The sequence below is a fragment of the Spizellomyces punctatus genome (assembly GCF_000182565.1).
Source record: "Spizellomyces punctatus DAOM BR117 chromosome Unknown supercont1.6, whole genome shotgun sequence".
NCBI lineage: Eukaryota > Fungi > Chytridiomycota > Chytridiomycetes > Spizellomycetales > Spizellomycetaceae > Spizellomyces > Spizellomyces punctatus.
The window spans coordinates 851,495-872,936 of NW_015971542.1; the positions used below are offsets into that span (position 1 = coordinate 851,495).

The 21,442-nt window shown below is 47.6% G+C and overlaps 11 protein-coding genes and 1 non-coding gene across 12 annotated transcripts; 7 read left to right on the forward strand and 5 right to left on the reverse strand.

Annotated features, from left to right (window-relative positions):
• Window positions 1–119: 119 nt before the first annotated feature.
• Window positions 120–786, reverse strand: SPPG_04037 (uncharacterized protein; the record flags this gene model as incomplete). The annotated part of the gene is made up of 1 exon (XM_016752282.1): window positions 120–786. The coding sequence occupies exon 1, from the start codon at window positions 666–668 to the stop codon at window positions 120–122; it is 549 nt and encodes a 182-aa protein (XP_016608975.1). The 5' UTR covers window positions 669–786.
• Window positions 787–1,126: 340 nt separating this feature from the next.
• On the forward strand, window positions 1,127–2,238 carry SPPG_04038 (uncharacterized protein). Its single transcript, XM_016752283.1, has 6 exons — window positions 1,127–1,399; window positions 1,463–1,618; window positions 1,678–1,741; window positions 1,825–1,897; window positions 1,963–2,089; window positions 2,153–2,238. The coding sequence occupies exons 1-6, from the start codon at window positions 1,154–1,156 to the stop codon at window positions 2,225–2,227; spliced, it is 741 nt and encodes a 246-aa protein (XP_016608976.1). The 5' UTR covers window positions 1,127–1,153; the 3' UTR covers window positions 2,228–2,238.
• A 266-nt stretch (window positions 2,239–2,504) lies between these two features.
• Window positions 2,505–4,540, forward strand: SPPG_04039 (uncharacterized protein). The gene is made up of 2 exons (XM_016752284.1): window positions 2,505–3,170; window positions 3,247–4,540. The coding sequence occupies exons 1-2, from the start codon at window positions 2,733–2,735 to the stop codon at window positions 4,243–4,245; spliced, it is 1,437 nt and encodes a 478-aa protein (XP_016608977.1). The 5' UTR covers window positions 2,505–2,732; the 3' UTR covers window positions 4,246–4,540.
• Window positions 4,541–4,865: 325 nt separating this feature from the next.
• SPPG_04040 (uncharacterized protein) lies at window positions 4,866–7,272 on the forward strand. Its single transcript, XM_016752285.1, has 3 exons — window positions 4,866–5,909; window positions 5,970–6,120; window positions 6,186–7,272. The coding sequence occupies exons 1-3, from the start codon at window positions 4,997–4,999 to the stop codon at window positions 7,213–7,215; spliced, it is 2,094 nt and encodes a 697-aa protein (XP_016608978.1). The 5' UTR covers window positions 4,866–4,996; the 3' UTR covers window positions 7,216–7,272.
• SPPG_04041 (uncharacterized protein) lies at window positions 7,265–9,010 on the reverse strand. Its single transcript, XM_016752286.1, has one exon. The coding sequence runs from the start codon at window positions 8,552–8,554 to the stop codon at window positions 7,361–7,363; it is 1,194 nt and encodes a 397-aa protein (XP_016608979.1). The 5' UTR covers window positions 8,555–9,010; the 3' UTR covers window positions 7,265–7,360.
• A 300-nt stretch (window positions 9,011–9,310) lies between these two features.
• SPPG_04042 (uncharacterized protein) lies at window positions 9,311–10,426 on the forward strand. Its single transcript, XM_016752287.1, has 2 exons — window positions 9,311–9,768; window positions 9,838–10,426. The coding sequence occupies exons 1-2, from the start codon at window positions 9,452–9,454 to the stop codon at window positions 9,992–9,994; spliced, it is 474 nt and encodes a 157-aa protein (XP_016608980.1). The 5' UTR covers window positions 9,311–9,451; the 3' UTR covers window positions 9,995–10,426.
• Window positions 10,427–10,587: 161 nt separating this feature from the next.
• SPPG_04043 (uncharacterized protein) lies at window positions 10,588–11,849 on the forward strand. Its single transcript, XM_016752288.1, has 3 exons — window positions 10,588–10,678; window positions 10,741–11,656; window positions 11,712–11,849. Exons 1-3 carry the CDS (start codon window positions 10,617–10,619, stop codon window positions 11,739–11,741), a joined length of 1,008 nt encoding a protein of 335 aa, XP_016608981.1. The 5' UTR covers window positions 10,588–10,616; the 3' UTR covers window positions 11,742–11,849.
• A 346-nt stretch (window positions 11,850–12,195) lies between these two features.
• SPPG_04044 (uncharacterized protein) lies at window positions 12,196–13,071 on the forward strand. Its single transcript, XM_016752289.1, has 3 exons — window positions 12,196–12,238; window positions 12,304–12,498; window positions 12,565–13,071. The coding sequence occupies exons 1-3, from the start codon at window positions 12,220–12,222 to the stop codon at window positions 12,747–12,749; spliced, it is 399 nt and encodes a 132-aa protein (XP_016608982.1). The 5' UTR covers window positions 12,196–12,219; the 3' UTR covers window positions 12,750–13,071.
• SPPG_04045 (uncharacterized protein) lies at window positions 12,843–15,819 on the reverse strand. The gene is made up of 17 exons (XM_016752290.1): window positions 15,646–15,819; window positions 15,548–15,577; window positions 15,444–15,480; window positions 15,299–15,356; window positions 15,034–15,240; window positions 14,940–14,952; window positions 14,796–14,872; window positions 14,519–14,738; window positions 14,340–14,453; window positions 14,177–14,278; window positions 13,979–14,106; window positions 13,888–13,915; window positions 13,738–13,813; window positions 13,428–13,666; window positions 13,217–13,359; window positions 13,078–13,128; window positions 12,843–13,014 (listed from the first exon to the last, which is right to left on the reverse strand). The coding sequence occupies exons 1-17, from the start codon at window positions 15,692–15,694 to the stop codon at window positions 12,973–12,975; spliced, it is 1,614 nt and encodes a 537-aa protein (XP_016608983.1). The 5' UTR covers window positions 15,695–15,819; the 3' UTR covers window positions 12,843–12,972.
• Window positions 15,820–16,453: 634 nt separating this feature from the next.
• SPPG_04046 (uncharacterized protein) lies at window positions 16,454–18,352 on the reverse strand. The gene has a single exon (XM_016752291.1). It carries the CDS (start codon window positions 18,000–18,002, stop codon window positions 16,581–16,583), a length of 1,422 nt encoding a protein of 473 aa, XP_016608984.1. The 5' UTR covers window positions 18,003–18,352; the 3' UTR covers window positions 16,454–16,580.
• Window positions 18,353–18,711: 359 nt separating this feature from the next.
• Window positions 18,712–18,793, forward strand: SPPG_10081. The gene has a single exon. It is a non-coding gene; the product is annotated as a tRNA-Leu (tRNA).
• A 247-nt stretch (window positions 18,794–19,040) lies between these two features.
• On the reverse strand, window positions 19,041–21,177 carry SPPG_04047 (uncharacterized protein). Its single transcript, XM_016752292.1, has 6 exons — window positions 20,964–21,177; window positions 20,407–20,880; window positions 20,291–20,331; window positions 19,762–20,223; window positions 19,580–19,702; window positions 19,041–19,511 (listed from the first exon to the last, which is right to left on the reverse strand). Exons 1-6 carry the CDS (start codon window positions 21,013–21,015, stop codon window positions 19,140–19,142), a joined length of 1,524 nt encoding a protein of 507 aa, XP_016608985.1. The 5' UTR covers window positions 21,016–21,177; the 3' UTR covers window positions 19,041–19,139.
• Window positions 21,178–21,442: the final 265 nt, after the last annotated feature.

A 21,442-nucleotide genomic window follows, 5' to 3' on the forward strand; every position in this document is an offset into this window, starting at 1 on the left:
ATATACAGATATAATAGGCAGTAGGTGGACTCAATATGTTATTCAAATGGGGTGCTTACAAACACTATACATTACAAGACGATTTCATCCAAAGGGCTTTTTATCGTCCAGGATCTATCCTACGCAATTGCCTGTTTCTTGCCTTTACGATCAAATATTTTCTTAATTTTCTGTAGGAAGCCCCCAGATCCCTTTTCAACCTTTACGCTTCCAGACGTGGATGTTGACGACCGTGGCTGGCCAGACGCATTTTTCATCAGGGCAAAGTATATATTCTGAGCAAATTCATTTTCGGATTTGGGGTCGATCATTGGTGAAATGACGAATTCGATCGGACTGCTCGGGCATCGAGATGCTGCAGTGAAGAACTGAGAGTCGATAGAGACATTGCTTGCGACCACGTGTAAGGGTAAAGCTCTGATGGACCCCCCCGTAGGTCGTCGTGGTTGAACGTTGACCTCTTGGGTGTCAAATAGCGTTCGCTCTTGAGGAGATGACAGGGGTGGAAGATCTTTGTCGGGATTGGCGGACACGAAGAGAATTTGGGAGGTTGCTACAGCCCGAATCATTCCAAGGCCTGAGCTCTCCATTCGCAGTGATTGACTGTTGGCTGGAGATGAAGTTTCAATGGACGAGAAAATCTGAACTGTTGCTGCTGATCTCTCCATTTCAAAGAAGCAGAATCAAGGAACTCTTGTGAAAAATATCTGGTATGAAGAGATTCTGATCTGGAAAAGCACCAATTGTACGAAGGAAGGAGATGCCTTGGAGCTGCTCTTTTTAAAACTTTTTTTTTAGCATTACAGATCAGAAGCTCCGGGATGTGGGCGTCAAAAAACCTCGAAATAGTACCATCGGGGCGGACGTGACAACGAACAAACGTCAACTTTATTATTAAGGATCACCTTTCTTACAACCTCAACCTTAAATAAACATTGGCGACTCTATTTTTGGATTATAAAGCTTCCTAATATACCAGATATTTGACGTCTAAATGGATACGCTCTAAAAAGGGCATGTCAAAACAAAATGTCAAATTGCCCCGTGGTATCCCCAAATACCTCCTCAGTGAGGATCACCAGAAAGCTAGTATTATTCCCGATCCGCATGATTCGAGGTTTACAATCGGATCATTTTGAGACTCCGCAAGCCCATGGCGCGACCAAAGAAAGGCTCCGTCGGCGATAGGGACAATTCAGTTGCACAGGACAAGACCGACGCTGCGGCGTCGTCGGCTCGCTCTCGGTCTCGTAAAAGCATCACTCAAGCGAGCATCGCGGCATCAGGAGTTGGAGCGGCTCCGACATTGGCTACGGGAGCAGCATCCTCTACACTCTCTGCTGGTAGCGAGAAACGCTCAAATATTGCAGAAGAACCTCCAACCTCAGACTACATTCGGGTGAGTATAAGACAATTTAGATCTTTCACTACCGGTGTTTGTCTCATTTGCACACCCCAAAAGGTCGACCCAACACTCATCGAAAGAACAGGACTGAGTGCAGCCGAGCTACAAGAACTAGTTGAAATCTTTTCGCTGGTAGATGTTGATCATGGAGGAACGATTTCAAAGGATGAGTTGGCTACGCTGATGAAGACCTTGGGTTTGAGGGTATCAAAGGTGAGCACCATCACCGGACCTTTCTCCCTTGTGCCCATGAGTGATGGAGATCCGTCTAGGTGGAGCTGGACACCATGGTGAATGAGATTGACGCTGCTGGAACTGGAGAAATTGATTTCGAATGTGAGATTCTTTGTGATCTCAGCAGCTTTTACCACCATTTTTCACCTGACAAAAATGACAAAACATCTTGTTTATCCCGGCAGCATTCGTACTGGCCATGTCCCGCAAGGTGCAGACCTCGATAACCGCCGAGCAGATACGCAGAGCGTTTAAAATGTAAATTCATCACAGCAGTTCTCTGTTTGATTCCACCTAGCACAGTTTCAACCATTGCAGCCCAGTTTCGACCAGGATGATCCCCTCCACAACGGCACTCTCACCATGGAAGGATTAGTTAGGATCCTTACAGATTACGGGGACCAAGACAAAAGGCTGAGCAGAGAGGAGGCGGAAGATATGATCTCGCAGGTGGGTATGGGGCCGCCTTTCAACGTTTCCTTTGCGGATCTTTGAACTCTTTACTATCCTCAGGTTGCACCACAAGCTCAGACTGGGATCTTTGACTATACTCAGTTTATACAAATGTACTTTGGAAAAGAACAGTGAACTGAACCACATCTGTTTAGAGTTGAATAAGGCGCCTTGCTCTGAAGCCTCCTCCCAAACCCCATACATTGGCACTCCTTTAACCGCCCGTTCACCTTGCAACTGACTTGACTATTCTTGATATCTAAATCTCCTGCAGAGGAAAACGACCCAACTTCAAACTCAGTTGCTTACGTTATATGGACTGTTGTCTAGGGAACAATTTGAGGTGACTTTACCACCAAGATGTGGCACAGAATGACCGCAAGGGCCGCCCGAAATTTGGGTTTTGAAAGTCGGGCTGCGACAAGGTTATGGAGATTTGGAAACATCAGCTTGTTTTTTTTTCCAAAGGTTTTTTTTTTAACAAAGATATCGCTGGCCCTCCCGACGTCGTTGCCTTTACAAGGTTCTGGCGGAACTTTGTATCAACGGCGGACCCCTCTAGGCTTCGTCGACAAGAGGCCGTGAGGTCGGAACTGTGGCCTTGGTAAGGTATTTGGAGTCGAGAAGGGCTTACCCAGCAATGCCTTCACGTACACTGCCATCGGCTCCCACCACCTTCCGATGGATTCCATTCCTTTTGGGCGTGCTGGTCCTTTTTCCACTGGTGCACGCGCAAGTACCGCTGCCGACCTTTTCTCTCCCTTCTGGTCTTCCGACTTCCATTCCTTCGTCGCTCCCTTCGTCAGTTCCCACATCTCTACCGCAGGGAGGTCCTTGTCGGAACCAGGCAGACTGTGCTGTCGCTCCTGGAACATCCTGTAACATACCTCCTGGAGCCGCAGGTGGGGTTTGCTTGCCGAGCACGGCAACATCAACTCAATCTCCCACGACCACGCAAAGTCCAGCACCAAAAGTTCTGTGTAATAGCAATGCAACGTTGTCGTGTCCTCTTGGATCTATATGTTTAAACGGCGTGTGTGAGACTGCGGGGGATGCGGTAAAGAAACTGCCAACATGGGTAGGTGGAAACGTTGCACTTTTTCCGTCGGAAAATGACGATTTTATGGCGTCTAAGCTAAAGCATGTTCTATCAGGTTTATGTCGTCATCGCTCTTGGCGCACTATTGATTCTAGGAGGATGTGCAACACTATTTTGTTGCTGCTGCAATCTGTGTTGTTTCGCTGGACGAGCCGCAAAGGCAACGGCGAGTGCTGGCTTAGCTGTGCCTAGACAGCTTTCAAAGGGCATGGCAAAAGCAACCGGACTCTCTGGCGGTGGCAATTCTAGATATGCGACCGATGCAGTTTACGGAGCTGCGGGCTCTCCGCGTTCCCCTAATGACGGCCCCGCCCCACTCCCTAGCGGTTATCGGAAACCGGTCGACTATTTTCAAACGGTAGAGACAGTTCCAGAACCACCACCTCCGATCGCATCCCCATCGCATCATGTACCCGGCGCTGCTCTAGCCGCTGAGCAGAACTACGATTATTCAGCGTATCCCTCGACACCTCAAGCGGGGTATTCCCCCTCGCCATATTCTCCATACGCTGCTACATCACTCGCGACAAACTATTTTACCCCCATGGATTCGAACCCCTCTCCCCTTCATCGAGTTTCCGCATACGGGGATCCACGGACTGTAGAATCACCAAATACACGGTTCTCCGTCTATCCACCATTAGCAACCGATGCTTCTTACCCACAGCCTCAACCTCGGCGCTATTCTCATAGCCAGGATATCTATCCTCCACCACCAACAGGTGAATTTGCATATTGGGATGCTCAGCGCCGCTTCCATCAAGGTTACAAGGACGAGGAGGGGATCGTTCATCGTGGCTATTGGGATGAAGAGGGGGAGTTCCACCTTTTATCGTTGCCCCGAGGGGAGCGTGGACAAGGAGAGATATATACCGGTGTACACTCTCCACATCCTGTCTCATCGGAGGCTATACAGGATGATCCGGTGTATGCGAACAGGGACTTTGAGGCCGAAACGAAGAGCTTTAGTTTTGGAGCAACAGCTGCGAGCGGTAGTGTCAGAACAGTCGGTACAAGAGAAAAAGAAAGAGAAAAGTACACGAGCGGCGTGTGATTCAAGGGCTGAAAGCGTTCGTAAACTAATCGGTGACGGCTTGCTTTGAGAATATTTTCGGTCAGAGAGGGCAATGTACATAGATGTTCGCGTACGGACACATTTCAAAAAGTTTTATATAGATGTAAGAGGCTGGATATTAGATGTTTACGAGCTTATTCTACGGGGGATTTCTTTTTACGGTAGTGTGTATGTTGTTAGTATTTTACTTCTATGTATAACAAGACTGGGGGAGAGGAGAATGAGAGATGAATAGATGCAGAAATTCCAAAAGTAGTGAAATATTGCTATTTACTAGTGCATGAGGAAACCTTTGCTGGATGCACAGAACGAACATGTATCATTGCCTGCCCATCCGGAAAGGAATTGTTGCATTGGGTCGGTGCACCTATTATACCGCACCAGGGCAATAGTGATCCCCTTAATGAGGTCCCAAGGATGGGTTCATATTAAGATCTGTCATTCCCAAATAGAAACAACGTAAAATGACAGGTGTCTTGCATTCGTGATAAGAATAGAACATGTCTCCAAATATCCCGAACCCTGATCAGACGTCTTTTGTCGGAAATAAACCAGGTGTGGTAAAACACCCCCAATTTTGAATGATCGATTCTATTCATGAGCAAGTTTAAATTATTCAGACATTGTTGGTTGATATGATCGTTCAAAACTAGTCTAATAGTCTAACTGATAGAGTAACAATAGTTGTTGCCAGCAAGCGGTATAGACACTCTAATTTTGAGCATTAAGGATGGGTACGAAGGAGGATGGGCCCGGCGAAGAAACGACGACAAATCGCCCGGACGAGGACTCGGCAGAGCGGCCAGCCTTGTCTGCAAAATCCAGAAAGCCTCGGCAAGTGCCCGTCACACTTTCGACACCCGATGATGGAGGTGGCTTCTTTTTTGGGCAGGGAGGGGAGGAAGTGACGGAATCTGCTTCGGCAAAGATTACTCGAAGACTTGCTGCCCAACGACGAGTTCCATCAGCTAAAATGGATCGTTCGCCTTCTAACGAGGGAAAAGTTGAAGTCAAATCTAACACCATCGTTGCTGTTCATGAAGCTTTGACAGAAGCGCTTCCGGATATGCCAGCGCAAGCACCAGAGATGGGTGGAGCTGAATCAACACCTCCAAGCATCTTTTCGTTTGGCGAACTAGATCTCGCCGAAGTCATTGACCGCATTCTCTCGAAACTCGAAGCCGAGAAATCTCACTTGATTGGGACTCCATCAACGACTGAGGACATCCGGTTCCGCACTCAATCCCACATCATCACTGAACTCGGGCGTCGAATTGACCGATCTCAACGATATTCTCAGGATCTACAGGACCAAATTAGCAATTTACAGAAAGAAAAGGCCGAGATATTGGAGCAATGTGAGAGATTGAAAGAGAGGATTCGCGAAGTGGAAGAAGCAGCTGAGGAGGTGGCAAGGAATGTTACCTGGTCTCGTGTTCAATCTGCCAGACAGAGTAGAGTCCAAGAGACTAGACAGAGTTCAGCTGGTAGACCCAGCACGGTCGAAATACAGTTTCCTCCAATAGTCGTCCAAAGAGAAGATTTGGAACGGGAGGCAAACTTGATACGAAAGCTTGGTGCGGACGAACGGGAGCACAGTGAAGAGGTTGTCGAGAACGACTTTTATGATCCCTTTGAAGATGGTGCGTACTGTATGCTACATTTCAGATGAATAAACAATATTCTCATTTTAATATTTGCAGGGGAACTGGCACAACGGCCGGTAGCTTCTCGAATTACAAAGGACATGCTCCTAGATGCCGCTGCTATGCTTGCAGGAAAAAAACCTTTCGATCCACCGACGACGCTCAGCGTTGGGCTAAAGTCGGTCAAAACGGACGAACGATCCATAAGGTATTGAGGGGAATGACCCAACAGCTTTGTTAAGTTCACTACTAACAAACCTGCTGCGTTTACAGCCCTAATCCTTATCGCCGTCTCCTCAAATCCCCCAACCAACTCACAGCCACGTCTTACTTTCCCCGGAATCTCACCCGTCTAGCCCACAGCGCTGCAGACCACACCCACCACATCTCTCAAGTCCTCTTTCAGCAAACGAAGCAACTCCTTTCCGTTACAACGCCTGATGAATTCATTGCTGTTCTTCAATCTCAATTGAATGAAATGACTAGCGCAATGCACCTTTGTCTAAACGTATTAGCAGAGGAGCATCGGGCCTGTGAAAAGTGGAAAGCAAGATGTGTTCGCCTAGTTGGAAGAACTGGTGAGAACGGCACTGGAGGGAGAGGAGGCGGGGCAGATGGAACAGGTCTAAAAGGGCTCAGAAAAAAACAGTATTTGGTCAATGCCTTAATGCCGATGGTAAAACCGAGGAAAAAGATGAGAAAGTTTGTAGTTCCAAGACGAGGGGACAAACATGCTGCCGTCGGGACTACACCTATGCCTGCCCAGCGGCTTCGGAAGCCGGTCGGGAGCAGTCGACCAAGGTATATCGAAGAATTTGAAGAACGGGAAGCCAGAGAATTCGCCGCATCAACTCGGGCAAAAACCGCTCCTGTCATGCGACGATCTAGCACAGATGCGGCGCCCATCGTCGTTCCTACTGGCACTATCCCATCAACAGCATCACCAGCTTTGATACCGCAAGCAACTTCAACACCGACGACAGCCGCGTATCCAACTCCTCCTCGTACAGCATACAAAACCCACGTCAAGAAGAATCACAACCATCCGGCTCTCCATGGCGAGTTCCACCACACCCACCGAGAAAGACCAAACCCGCCTTCTTCCGGACGACATGCACAAGTGGTCGTTCCCCCCATCTCGACCCCTGCGCCATTTCCAGTCTCGGAAAAGAAGCGACAGGATGGACAAAGTGGGTTAGACATGTGTATGGTACGAAAGAGTGGCAGAGATGATGATCAGCAAATGCTAGACAATTCCCTTCGAGATGCTACAAAACATTTGAGAAGGCTAAAAGTTGTATAAATAGATGGGGGCTTTTGTAGATAGCGATTTCCAATAGAAAGCGAAAAAATCCGTTCAATGTGTCAACAAGACACAGAGTTTAAGAGCGACTTTTGTCATATTCATATACACGATGCCCCACCGGAGACGGTCAATAAAAATCAGCTTATATAAACAATGGAATGATCTTCCACTTTTCTAAAATCCCAGCCCGGACAAACCCATTCAAAAATAACGGGCTCGTCCACAATAGCCAAGCCATGGCCCAAATTCTTCCAGCCCACCAACTGTTTCGGCCCACAAATCGATTGAAGCCCAACCTCGCAAGCAGCTTGGTAAATCCAACTTCCAGACACACTCCGACCCCTTGCAGAGTGAAGAAAGCCAGTTGTTCTCCATCCATCTTTCCGAAAAACATCCACATGATGTATTCATGCATCAACCCACTGTAAATAAAGGTGGCCATGCCCGCTACCAGATGCTTCCAAGGACTCACGGGAAAGTTTACCTTGTCCTTGACGTACTCTGGACACCCGAGGCCCCTTAAGACAGGCAAATAGACCAAATCCCGCAGCTCGCCTTTAGTGAGGACGTTCCATCTTCGGTTCCAAAAGTCTCTAAGACTGGTTGCCAGGAAAGGCATATTGTGCACGGGAGGCACACTGTCGACGCTTGAGCCTAGCAAGATGCAGAACAAGGTCGCCAACGGAATGTACAGGATGTTCATTGCCAGGTATATTCCAAAAGCATATAGGTAGCTTTGGATGAGGAGAGGCCGATTTGTGACCACTGTGTTATGGAGGAGAACGGTCGTAATGGTCCCGTCGTGAGGGCGAGCCGGATGGCTTCGAAAGTACAAATAGATATAGTTAATGGCAATATAACTTATCGTTACATTGGCAATCAATCTGGAGACCGGGGTGAGAAGGGGATGAGTGCGTTGCCTCTTGCCACGACGCGCCTGTTCCTTCAAGGTGCGTTTCTTCTCTGCAATATCGGCGTCGTCATCGCTCTTTTTCAAACTCTTTCCATCCGGTCGAAGAAACATCAGCTTTGTCAACCCTGACAAACTTTTCTCATATAACCCTTTATTCGACCATCGCAGCCCAACGTTGACAAACTTTGTTGTGGTGATCAGCGAGAACACCTTGCCAAACACATTTGCGACCAAAGAATCACCAGCTTTTACAATGACATTTGGCAGCAATAGCATAAACAGTGCGATGGACAGAACTAGGAACGGCCGAAGCCGGGGACACAAGTTCGAGAGCCGGAGGGTTTGGTGCCCGAGTGGAACAATGGATTGGAGCGCGAGAACATAGTGAAGAGTTGGAAGTTCAAAGGTAGCATGGGAATTCATGTTCGTCACTCTCCCAGCGCCCGCCTTTGCTAAAGGTTCAAGGATTGGTGCGGGAACGCGGGATGGAGATAATGGGGGTGTTCAATCTTAAAACTGCATCGTTCTCCCTCGGACCTTCAAGGGTAGCGTGATGTTTTGCTGAGTAACTCCCGCTCGCGATCGCGATGCTCGTCCGAACAATTGTCCGATTGAACCCAAAAGGAGTTTAAAGTTAGTTGCTCTTTTTTCCAGGGCAAGAAATCAACTGCTCAAGGATGGGATCGTCGTCATAGAGTTCTTTATAGATTGTAATGGTGAAAACTGAATTTAGTGTTTGCTGTTTATCTATCAATTCTCCATATGGCACTATGCCCTGGTCTGTTTCTGATGTCAAGGTCTAAAAGAGCATCAATGGAGATAATCAAGAGAGAGAACGATATTCCTAACTCATCAGTCCAGAGCTCTTTTGAGAGCATCTCTTCCCAGGTGGTTTTCGTGTCGATATCCTACTCAGTAAACCCAATAATCCGCTTGGCTATGTGCCTTTTTCGGCGTCGGCTATCACAAACTTAATTGATCAACAGCTATCACTGCCCAAACGCACTGCCATTTCAACGTTTAACGTTTGGGGCAGCCTTTACGGTCCATGTACTTGTATCCAACCTGTACAAAAAAGAAGAAAACACAGCGCAGAGTGACGACAAAAAAACACTCTTGAACGTGTCAAAAAGCGGAAGCTGACTCGAGTGCTTAGCAGCGCGTCGTGCTTTGAGTTTCGACGTTTTTTGACAGCTTTCAGGTCCGTGTTGTTTTGGCCCTGGACTTTTGGTTTATCATCTTGAAGAAGCCAACGGATTCCCTGGCAGCTAAAAGAAGCGAGAGAAAACGACTTATCCCTTGCTTTTATCCTTTGGCGTAATGTTCACTGCTATCATAGATTCTATCGTTCGGCACATCCGTTCCCGTAAGCGCAAGGCGGATGTTATCGATGGAGAACTCGGAACGTTGAAGGGATCTGCAGAGACTTCCGGTAAACATGAAATAGTTCAGTCCAAAGCAGAGCCCCCTGCAACGATCGGTCGAAAAGCGGGTAGAATGATTGCAAAACTTGCACCAAGATGGGATAGTGTTCGACGAGACGGACTGATTACTGAAGCGGATGGAATTGAAACACTACTGGATGAGAGCCACCTTTGCAGGTCAACCGACACTGTAATGGTACCAAAGAAAGTGAAGTAAGTTCCTTTCCATATGCCGCATCTCAGTTCACCCATCAACGGGTAGCCTAATGTGTTATCTGGCAGCCGCTTCCCAACCACACACCATCGGGCACTACTCCCGTCCCATCCCCTCCACCCCTACCTCCAAGCCCACCATACACTCCTGATCGCTCATCTCGGGACCACATCAAAGCCTTGGAAGACCTCTTTGAGCCACTGTGCGAAGAATCTTTCGGTGTAATCGGTCAGAAGCCACCAAAGAAGATCAGAAGGGTCAAATCTGGAGAGTTGATTGTCACTGACTCTGTTAAGGAGAAATACAGGAGAGTAAGGAAGAATAGAAGGGGCTGATAGTTGTCCTTGTGTGCATAGCTCTTTTGTATGTACCGTTGTACCGTACATGTAGAAGTATTTGTGGGGATTCGCAGGACTTGAGTTATATTAGGGAGTTTTGGCAGAATAGACTGTCTAGTGGTAATGCTCAAGAAGGACCCGAGAAAGCTATACGCAGGAATAGCCAATAATGGTGAAAAAGCCATGCTAGAGATAGGCTTCAGGGACACTTGCGGTCTAGTTGCTTCTGTATGCTCCAAATGCCTGTGTGTCCTTGGTTGGTGTACTTAGATATTCACATTCTTACAATGTCATGAACCTATTGGGACAGTGAATTCCGATCTTGCTAGTCAAACTAGCAATTTATTTTTGCTATCGGGAATTAATAGGGTCCTTGAAAGGGTTCAATCAGGCTTGCCGTTAACCTACCCTCATTTCCACAATGCCGTAACCTTATTTACCGGCGTGGATCAACCCTGAGTCTTAATTCAGTGCGATTTGCTCGCCTTCAGCACTCTGAAGTAAACTAGATGCCTTCAGCGACGGGATACGCAAACATAATGGAATGGCCTGCTGAAGATCAGCTATTACGGTCAGTTGCAATCATCTTTATAGAGTCATTCAGCCAGTGGCTTTATATTTTGCGTATCGTAGGCAATGGCCGTTTGGAACACGGCCCACCACATTCAGATCCCAAAAGATCAACGACGAAATCAAGGTTTTCTCCGATCGATGGCGAAGGGAAGTCACCACCGGAGCAATGCCAAAGCTATGGACCCGTGAGAACAGCGCTACATTGTCGGCAGGAGGGCATGGGCGAGCAGCTATCCCTGTGACGCAGTCCAGCATCCCTAGGCATTCAGCAAAGGAAGAGAGAACACATCGGAATCATCTGGATGTTGAGTTCAACCATCAGACGAGATTGTTTGGTGTCCGCTCTTCACTAGCAAAAGACCCATCAAGGCTTCAAGGGTCCACGATGGAAAGACATATCCGCCCCGATTCTTCCCAATCAGAAGACCGTCTGATGCGATGCTCATTCTATAATCGATCTCCAGAAGCGATCCCGTACTCTCATGGACCCAGTAAATGGGAAAGTGGACGTAGAACAACAACAGCAGCCTCAACACTGAAAAAGCCATCCGTACCTTATATCGAACACAAAGTCCCTGCAGTAGGTTTATGTGTTTCCACTGACCCCGTAGAAATACCGACGCCAGTGTCAACCCTTCCGCAACTCAAAAGTGCCGCGGCACGTAAGCCTGCCAAAACCCCTAGTAGTACTCGCGAGCAAGATGACCTCGATCTCAAACTTGAGCTATGTGATCTAGTGCAGAACGAACGAAACGAAGCGGACAATTATTACGGGCTGATACAAGAGCTGAATCAGAGAGAGGAGAGAGCAAAGATATCATTGCTAAAAAGGGATGCTCGAACTTTTCGCAAACTTCAGAAAAAGGTCGCTGGTCTTGTAAAAGAGCATTGCTCGCCAAAAGTAGCATCCGTACGGCGGCGAAGTCAAATGGAAGAGTTTCTTGCAGGAAAACATCGAGACAGCGTCTTTTTGGAGGTGAGCATAATCAAGTTTCGTGATGATCATTCCCACCATAACATGTCTTTGATAGAATCAATACTTGCAAGTTGGCGCACCTTGAAAGATGAATGTAGATATGTGTTGCATTTAATGCAGCTGCCTCACTGGCTTTTATTTGCATACAGAGAATAACAAATGGCCTAACAAAGGCATTATAGAATCACTAGTGAAATTCATGCAATTCATAGTTGCCGTTTACGCTCTTTTGTTTGTCGCCTGCCCTGCGATACAAAGATCGTAGGAAGGGATTTGACAGACAGCAGTCCATCAACGACTACTTCCAACCTGGGTTATAACCTACAGACAATCCTATTTTTTGCTACCTCCTTGGGCCATCAAAGCAGCATGCACCTCATCATCCAGGACCCCCATACCATTCACAACGGCACTGCATACACAAATTATCAAAAGTCTACTTGCACAAGGAAGAAATAAGCAAACGTCCCAATTCGACTCGTTGTTGGCATGGCAACTCATGCCAATAGCTGCCACATCATCGCGTTTCGATGAATTGACCTCATCAAAAACACTCTCCAAAAATGCCCCTAGGTCTTAACCGTAAGTAGACTGTTTTTGTTTTGGTCCTGGCCCTGTTCGCTAAAGCAACTATTGTCACATTACAGCTGCCGAATTTCTCCATATTGCGGGCGCTGTTTCCGGTTTTTCTGGTGTAGCTCTGGGTGCCTTTGGAGCGCATGGTCTCCAAAAGAAACTAGCCCACCTTCCCGATGCTGCCTACCGGGTCTCTAATTGGAAAACGGCAGCATCGTATCAATTGGTACATACTCTAGCGGTACTATATGTTAGTCAGCGATTGGGTAAGTCTTTACAAAAGCTCTGGAATGAAATAGGTACCCATCAGTAATGACTTTGTTTTGACATAGGGGCACGTCCGCATCGATCGGCGTTATCCGGATACCTTTTCCTGATTGGAAATGTTCTCTTTAGCGGGAGCATTTACCTTCTTTCGCTGGATACGCAGAGGAAATATAGTCGAATGTTGGGTCCTGTTACACCTATTGGAGGAATGTGTTACTTGGCTGGATGGGTTGCGCTCATCTGGGCATGAATCAAGACGGGACGGGGACGTATGAATGGTGGCTGACGATGAGAAAGGTTGGTTTATATATCCTGTGACATGTCAAAAATCGCAATAACATCCTTTCAGTGCACCAATATCATTATTTTTCACAACACCTATGATACAAGGTCAAATGCTATCTACCTAACGCTAATTAAAAACAGTTTTCAATTTGGATCTGACTCATATAAAAACGGAAACAGCTGAATATCTATAACTTGGCCCCTTGCTTGGACGCCTGACGGAGAGCCATCTAAAAGTCGAATTGCGGGAATAAGTCACCCTACTTTACCCAATAAACCATATGCGGACTTACTTTGATGCCTTGATCAAGCATGATCTCTTCTGAACCACCTGGAATGGTGTACTACAAGACGAGAGAGGAAAGGTTAATATGACAACTTGATAAAGAGCGGTTTGCGCTAGTTGCATAAAACACAAAAACAGCAACGTACGGCCTTAACGTCTCGCGCTAAGCGCTCAATCTTCTCTCCCTGCCCGCCTCGAGTATACCCTAACCCTCCAAATATCTGAATAGCTTCTCGTACACAGAACTCAAACGTGACAGTGCACTGAGCTTTCAGCAAGGCAATGCTACCTATGGTGGCAGGGGGGATGTATCGTCAGGAACAGAGATTTTGAAGGAACATATCAACGGTGACTTACCACCCAAAAATTTATCCTGCTCTTCCTTTGGCAGGATCTTGGTCTGATACGTCACATCCTCAACCCATCGTTGAGTAGATTCGATCTGTCTCGCCATGTGGGCTAATTTTGCGCGGATAACGGGGTGGTCCACCAGTCGCTTTCCAAATGTCCTCCGCTTGGATCCGTATTTGATAGACTCTTCTAGGCAGACGCGGGCAAATCGTACGGCGTTCTGGCATATTCCTAGTCGCTCATGGCTAAAAAACACACGATGTCGTACATTTGGTTATAATGGAAGGCGAGACATGATACCGAATCAATGTCTTACTTGAAGTTGTACATGGTATATTTAAAGCCTTCGTGTTCTTTACCAATGAGATTTGCTACCGGTACCTTGACGTCCTCTATCATCGTCAAAAAAAGCCAGTCAGTACTGTCGAGAAAAAACCGCAAATGACGAAAGCACTTTGGCGCTTACCAAAGGTGATGTACGTCGTGCCAGATGGCTTAGAAGGAAATCAATATAAGCAAACAACAGCGACCCCATATGTCGAAACATCATGACATACCCAAACCCCAGTACACTTCATCCTCTTTGTCGTGACGCCTTCTGTCCGCTCCACTACAATCATAGATACACCACCATGACCCTTGCCCCCCGTTCGACATGCCACAGTAAAATAATCGGCAAAAACACCTAGGAGCGACTTGAAATTGAGCACCAACTTGATATAGATTTGATAATTGCGGCGAGAATAAATGCTTACCGTTCGTAATCCACTTCTTTTCACCATTGACGATGTAATGTGTGCCATCGGGTGATTTAACGGCTTCGGTTACTAATCCCGAGACATCCGATCCAGCACTCGCTGTACAAGATTTTTAATGAGCCACCCTCACTATCCAGCTGAACAGGGACCATGATCTTACGTTCGGTGATGCCCAGACAGATTCGCTTTTCTCCTCCCAAAACCTTGGGGACGACTCGACGTTTAAGTTCTTCGGAGCCAAAATGGAGGATGGGTGGTAACCCAATGCGGACGCCTAGCATCAGATAATGATCATCAATCGGGAGGTCACTTGGTCGACAACAGTCAAGACCTACTCACCACTAACAACAGCCCAAAGAACGCCAATACTTCCCACACGAGCCAGCTCATCAGTGACAACAAGTTCGTGGAATGGATCCCATTCTTCTGGCGAAATGTTGGCAGGTGGGGGATAGGGACAGTATTCTGTTGGCCAGGGACATCCGATGATAGCTCCAAGGATGCCGACTTCCGCGAACCGTTTAAAGAGACTTGCAGGCACATTTTGAGCTTCGTCCCACTATGATGTCAATTGAGAACAGACCGTCTCGGACCAGTTACAGGCGTACATCTATACCTCATGACAAAAGGGCATGACTTCATGATCCACAAACTCACGCATAACGGCACGAAGACGACGGTGGCTTTCATTGTCTATGAACAAAATGATGTGCGGTAAGCTTTCAGTCCCTTATCATATACCTGGCTTAATGGTACTCACAATAGGGAGACGCCTAAGTCAATGAAACGAAAATAAGATGGAGGGTGTCAGGGTCATTTTGGCATTCAGTAGTTGCGCGAAAAGCGATATTTACCCAATTCTGATACCATGCTGGATCTCCAAAGGGCACCTGTTCACCAAATTGGCCTCTGTACACCGCGGGATCTGATGACTTTGTCTCCTTAGCATGAAGATGACTTGTTGCTGATGAAACGGCTGTCTCGGTGGGCTGGGCGCTTGCAATATCACCAACATAGAGTTTGGATCCCCACATTTGCATGACAGAACCTTTGTTATGAAACTAACAAAAGACCTTGCATGAGTCTATATCGATAACCCATTGAATGGGCACACTATACCTGGGCAAATTGTTCAGAGGCATCCTGTCCAGCGACCTTTAGCAAGATCTTCTTTCCACTATCGATACGAAACCTCGGTATTAGCCACTTGTTTACGGCTCACCATATGTAGACCCTAGTTTGATCATGTGCCCTTTGCACGTACCCAGGATGATGCTTTTGAAAGTCGGTAATGTCATAGACTGAAATATAAACATCGCAGTCGTTAGATGCCGCATCAAAAGCCATCAGCTTCAACATCCATCCTACCCTTTCCATCGATGATGATGTAGCAATCATCTGGTCCATAGCAAAACCTCATCAGCCCATTGAAATGAATTGGCAACTGACACTAAAAGGCATCCCACCTGGCTTGTTATGTTGCGCGACTTGCTCAACTGTAAAGGATTTCGCCATTGTGATATGTTGCTATAAGGTTTCCGACGTTGATAGCGGATAATGGACGACACAAAGGACAGCGATGCAAGACGGGCAGGCGGTCAAAGCCCAAAAGGCCCTTTTTGTGGTGAAGCGGAGCGACAGCTTACGTGACCGTCTCGGCTTTTCAGAACAACAACGTGATACAATACCAGCACTATGCCTACGTAATTCACGATCGCTGATTTGCTAATCAAATCCAAGCCACTCGGACGTTGCATTTGAGGATGGATGTTGGGCGTAGATTGCAAGCAAAGGCCGCTAGGACAAGAACGTAGCAGCAATGCACAAGAGATTCCTTCTCGACGTTTGACTATAGACCAGTTTTGAACCAACTAGACCACCACCCATGTGCATATACCGTCGTTTGTCCCCATATTTCTCGATCACTGAACTTGCAGCAAATGTATCCAACCGCACGCCATCTTGTGCGCAGAAGTTAGTTGGGCGGTTTATCAATGTAACAATCACCATTCAGTTATTTCTGTTGCATTTGGGTAGAGATCTTGCTTCAGCAATTAAGTATATAGGGAACGTTTAAAGATTTATCAGATGTTCATTCACGGCACATCGAAAATCCACGGATTCATGATTTGATATTATTCCAAAGTCCAAGGACAAGGACAAGGAGGTTCTGCAGAAAAGGCGCACCTGGAAACCACCTATACTTTGGCCCTGATGGTCGGTACCTTTTACGTTTACAAAATGACAAGAACCTCACGACAAGCACAGGTAAATCTTTCAATGTGCAAAAACAAAATGCAAGGAACTCCTCATATTAAGCAGAAAATGGCGGTATATACATATGACATAACTGACAAGGAAAAAACACAAGATACAATATACGTCCTTTACTTTTGCTCCCCTATTCGGCGGCCTGAGCCACCGTAGCTTGCTCTGGGTCGGGGTAGGGAAGAGTCCTGACGTCGTCCATAATATACCGGTCGGACGTGTTGTAGAATGTCGAGCGACGGTGAGAAAAGGCCAAGAAAGAGTCCTTGCCCTGGTAAGCACCCATTCCACTCTCACCAACTCCGCCGAACGGAAGGTTGGTAGGGATGATGTGCACGACGACATCGTTCACACATGTTCCACCAGAACGGGTGCTTTCGAGGACGAGGTTGGATTCCTTCTCGTCATCGGTGAAGATGTAAAGGGCCAAGGGGGTGTCCTTGCTGTTGATGAGATCGATAGTCTCATCAAGGTTTTCAAAAGTGACGACGGGGAGAATGGGAGCAAAGAGCTCGTCTTCCATCAACGAGTCTTCGGCGGATGGGAGGTCTACAATGGTAGGAGCGAGGTAGAGGGATTCTTCATCGCGGTCGTTACCGTGAAGGACTTTTCCCTTTGAACGATCGAGCAGAGAAGTGACGCGTTTCCAGTGGTGGTGGTTGACGACTCGGCTGTAGGACGAGCTCTCCTTGGGGTTTTCACCCCAGTTCTCGACAACCTTCTTTTTGATCTCAGCAATAAGTTCGTCCTTGATCGACTTTTCGACCAATAAGTAGTCGGGGGCGATGCAAGTCTGGCCATTGTTCAAAAACTTGCCGTGGGTGATTCGGAGGGCAGCGGTCTTGATGTCGGCATTTTTAGTGACAATGACAGGGGACTTTCCGCCAAGCTCAAGAATGACGGGTGTAAGGTGCTTGGCGGCAGCCGTCATGATGATTCTGCCAACGTGGCCGTTACCAGTGTACAAAATCTTGTCCCACTTGAGCTCCAGAAGCTTGGTGGATTCGGGAATGCCGCCGTTCACAATCTTGTACGCATCGTTGTCGAGGTACTTTGGGATAAGATCAGCGAGGACGCGCGAGGTGTTGGCAGAGACTTCAGAGGGCTTCACGACTGCCGTGCAACCGGCAGCGATCGCGCCGATCAAAGGAGATAAAGTGAGACGGAGAGGGTAGTTCCATGGAGCAATGATCAAGACATTGCCTAGAGGCTCATGGCGAATGGCCATTCTCTTTCCAGTGAAGAATGGTGCAGGAGCCTCAGGTTCTTCACCCTTGACCCACTCATCGAGGAGCTCAACGGCCTCCATGGCGTGTTGCTGAAGAGCCATGATCTCGAACATTGTGGTTTCTTGCGGGTGCTTGCTGAGGTCGGCATTCACCGCCTGGCACAAGGCTGGTATGTTCTCGCTAAGGAGCTCATTGAGTTTACGAAGTTGAGTCTTGCGGTACTCGACAGGGCGTGTCTTCTTGCTCATAAACGTCTTGCGGGTAGTAGCGTGAGCATCTTCAATGGCCTCGATGGGTGTGTACTTGAGAGTGTTTGAGACAGTCATTGTGTAAGTATGAATTGGTTTGTTTGTGTGCTTTGTAACTAGAATTGTGCGAGGCGACGGGATGCCTTATTTATATCCTTTGATCCCAATGTCAAGATGACAAACCACAATCCGACAGCAGAAAGCGGGGCTTGGGGGCGCATCGGCCAGACACAAACCCGCATTTCCGCCGCATTTTACCCCAGACGGCCGGGTTTGAACGCCAGAGTAGCGCAGGCGTCAGCAAGTGGAATCGCATGTAAAAAAAAGGTTTGGAACGTGAGTTGTAATACGGCAGTTTTCTGTTTCATCCCCTCCGTCAACTGGCAGTTCTTGGCTGATTTCACACTATTTTTTTGCATTGCGGCCCAACGCCTTCTTTTTTTTTTGCTTGTTTGGAGCGTGCCGGTGGGGGACGCGCGGTGCAAGTGTTCCAAATGTCATGACACTCTCTCCGCCGACCTTTTTGTTACCGTGTTGAACACTTGCTGCGACGCTGGTGCATAAAGGTCGTTTTTACGCAACTGTTCAATTGGGCCATTCTTTGGTATTGCAGAGCTCCGTTTTGCCGAAATCATATGGTCTTCCCCCTCCGCTAGTGTATTGTTCTGTTGTGTGCGTGATCAAGTTGCAAATCAACAAAACAACTGAGCCTTAATAGAAAAATTAAATTGTTTCTGGAATACGGGAATATACTATACCAATTAACAGGCGCCCGTGTTTGTACACAGCACGCTTGTCCGAGCGGTCTAAGGAGCTGGTCTCAAGTTCCAGTCTCGAAAGAGGCGTGAGTTCGAATCTCACAGCGTGCATGGCTTTAGATACAATATCCTTTTTTTTCACAACCTCACCAGTGATGCGCTTAGAACATTTTGGATGATCTTGAAAACCATGCTGGAGAGTTTAGGAGGAAAGGCTACGGCATTTAAGCGACGAGTTCGTAGCACTCGTCTTCCCAGTCTGTGCGAGTTCAGGGCACTAGTACAGTGAATTACATTGTTCAAGGGCGAAATTTGGTTCGTATGCGCAAACCAAATCAACAATGAGAATCAATGGTGTAGGGAACAACACATGCGCAGGTCCGACATCTGATACATATTTTACTAGAAGTAAAGCTTTTGGTCATGACAAGGACCAGAACAATGTTTTGGCTCTCCCTTAGGCTGCAACCCTTTTAACAACCACCAACCCCAGAATCGCCGCAACGACGCCAGAGCCAATGCTTGCAACCTCCTCCATCTTGGCAGCCACGTCCATGAACCAAGGTCTAACCCACTCTGCACCATTTTGTAAAACATTAGCGCCCATCCATTCTTCCTTTCCAATGAATTTAAAAGATCGGTACAACGCCCTTGCAAGCATGCCAAATGTCCTGTCAGCCTTTTCATGGTGCGAGATGTGAGAAGAGTAGGGCGATACGAGCACATCATCGACAAAGAGGAGGGCAGATGGCGTGTTGGGAATGAGGGTGTATGCGCCGGTCGAGGGAGGAAGGGTGTGGGTGTTGGTCGCAGTAACAGTGACACGGGACTAGCACCAGGATGATTGTCAATCATTGGGTACCTAGAAAAAGAAAACTAGTAGTTTGATGAACTTACATATTGTTGGTGGTAAATTTGTTGACCAATCTTGATGTGCATGGCTTGAACAAGGACGGGGGTATCGTTCTCTTCAACATCCGCCGCGATAAGGTGGGTTGCGGTTAGGGTGATCTTTCCAGTCTGCATATAAAAAGTAAGATTCTGAAAGTGGACCGCAGTGTGTCCGTACCAACGTTTACCTTTCCATCGTCCGTAACGTATTCGACGTCGGTAAAGGCAGGTTGGCCAGACAAGTTGACCAAAAAGGCAACCTCACTCCACTCTGTGGTCCTCTCTTCACCCACAGCAACCATCACCTTCATACCTGGTTTAACATCCCTGAACGGTACCTTGACGGCTTTTCCTTCCTTTTGGACACGAACTGTCGCATCGCCAGGGAAACATCCCTCACATGTATTTGCAACCTCGTCACAACGGGTCGACAAGGTTGGGTTGTCGCAAAGGGTGTCGCAGGCCACACCAGGGGGAACGTGGACGCGGTTAGCGTCTTCGCTAGCAGAACGCTGAACGTAGGCCAGTCGCCAAGCAGGTTGGTTTGCTGCGGCTTTGTACCCGGAGCGACAAGCACATTGGTAGAGATTGGTGGTGCCTACAAACGGGTTCTGAGCGACATATTTCGTGCAGGATGCTGTTTCATGGCACTTGGGGGAGAATGTTAATCCACAGTCGTCGAGACAATGTTGAATGTCATTTGCGCTTTAAAATTACCTGAGCACCGCCTGGGGTGGTTGAACACTGCTGACACATCACTAGAAAGTTGGATTTTAGTTGCAATGATACTAGAGGGTACTTAATTCCCCATTCATCAATGAACAAAAACCTACTGGGCTGAGAAATGGTTTTGGTACACCAAACGGGGTGCTTATCCTCGCACGGCCGAACATTGATGGCCATTTTCCCTTTCGGGCTCAAAGTAACAGCCATACAAGCTCCATTGTAACTATCACCATTCCACGAGCCAATCCAAACAATCTTGTCCTTGGCCAATGCTGCATTGGCATCAGGACAGGAATTCTGAAAGTAGGTGGTAATGGCATTCCAGTCATAGGAAGTTTTGTCGCCAAAAGTTAATTTGCCGAGTTCGTAGGGCCCACCAGGAGCATTCGCACATGCAGTGATGGCTTCAGCATGGCTCTTTGGGGCATCGTAAATAAAAGCATGCTTGTTTTCGACTAGTGTACTCGCGTAGAATTGGTCAAAAAGGCAGACTCCATTCTCTTGTTGGCGCCTGTCGATGGCTGCACGACGAACACGGGCGGATTGGTCTTGACCGCCAGTGTACTGGTAGACGAGAACACCTGGAATGTTGAATGCGTAAGGCAAAACTCTTGCAGCAGATGGGATTGCTCTGATATGCAAAGCCGATAAAGGTACTACTTACCAATGCCGACACACACGGCCAAGACCGTCAAACGGAAAATGTTCAAAGCCATGATGCAAAGAAATATTCTTTTTTTAAAGGTTGAGATACCTAGCAAAACTCTTCCGTGATAACTATACAGAATCTGAAAATTCCTCAGTCTGCAGTAGCGTTGTCCAAAGAAAGACAACAAGAACCAATGCCTTTGCTTTTATACATGCCCCACTTCCCCCCCCCCCCCCCCCCCCCCTTTTCCCCCTTGGGAAAGGCCCCAGGATTTTACTATCCCCCCTTTCTATACGTCACCCGCAAAAGGGGGGGGGCCAACGATTTTTCCAAATTGTTTGGCCCAAAAAAATGGGAAAAAAAAAGGGGGGGGGGGACGCGGTTTTCCCCTGGGTTTTTGCCCCGGGGGGGGTCTTTCCCGCTTGGCGGCTGGGAAAAGATCGGTAACGAACCCTACCCCTAAACGAATGCCTTGGGGGGGAAAAAAAACGGGA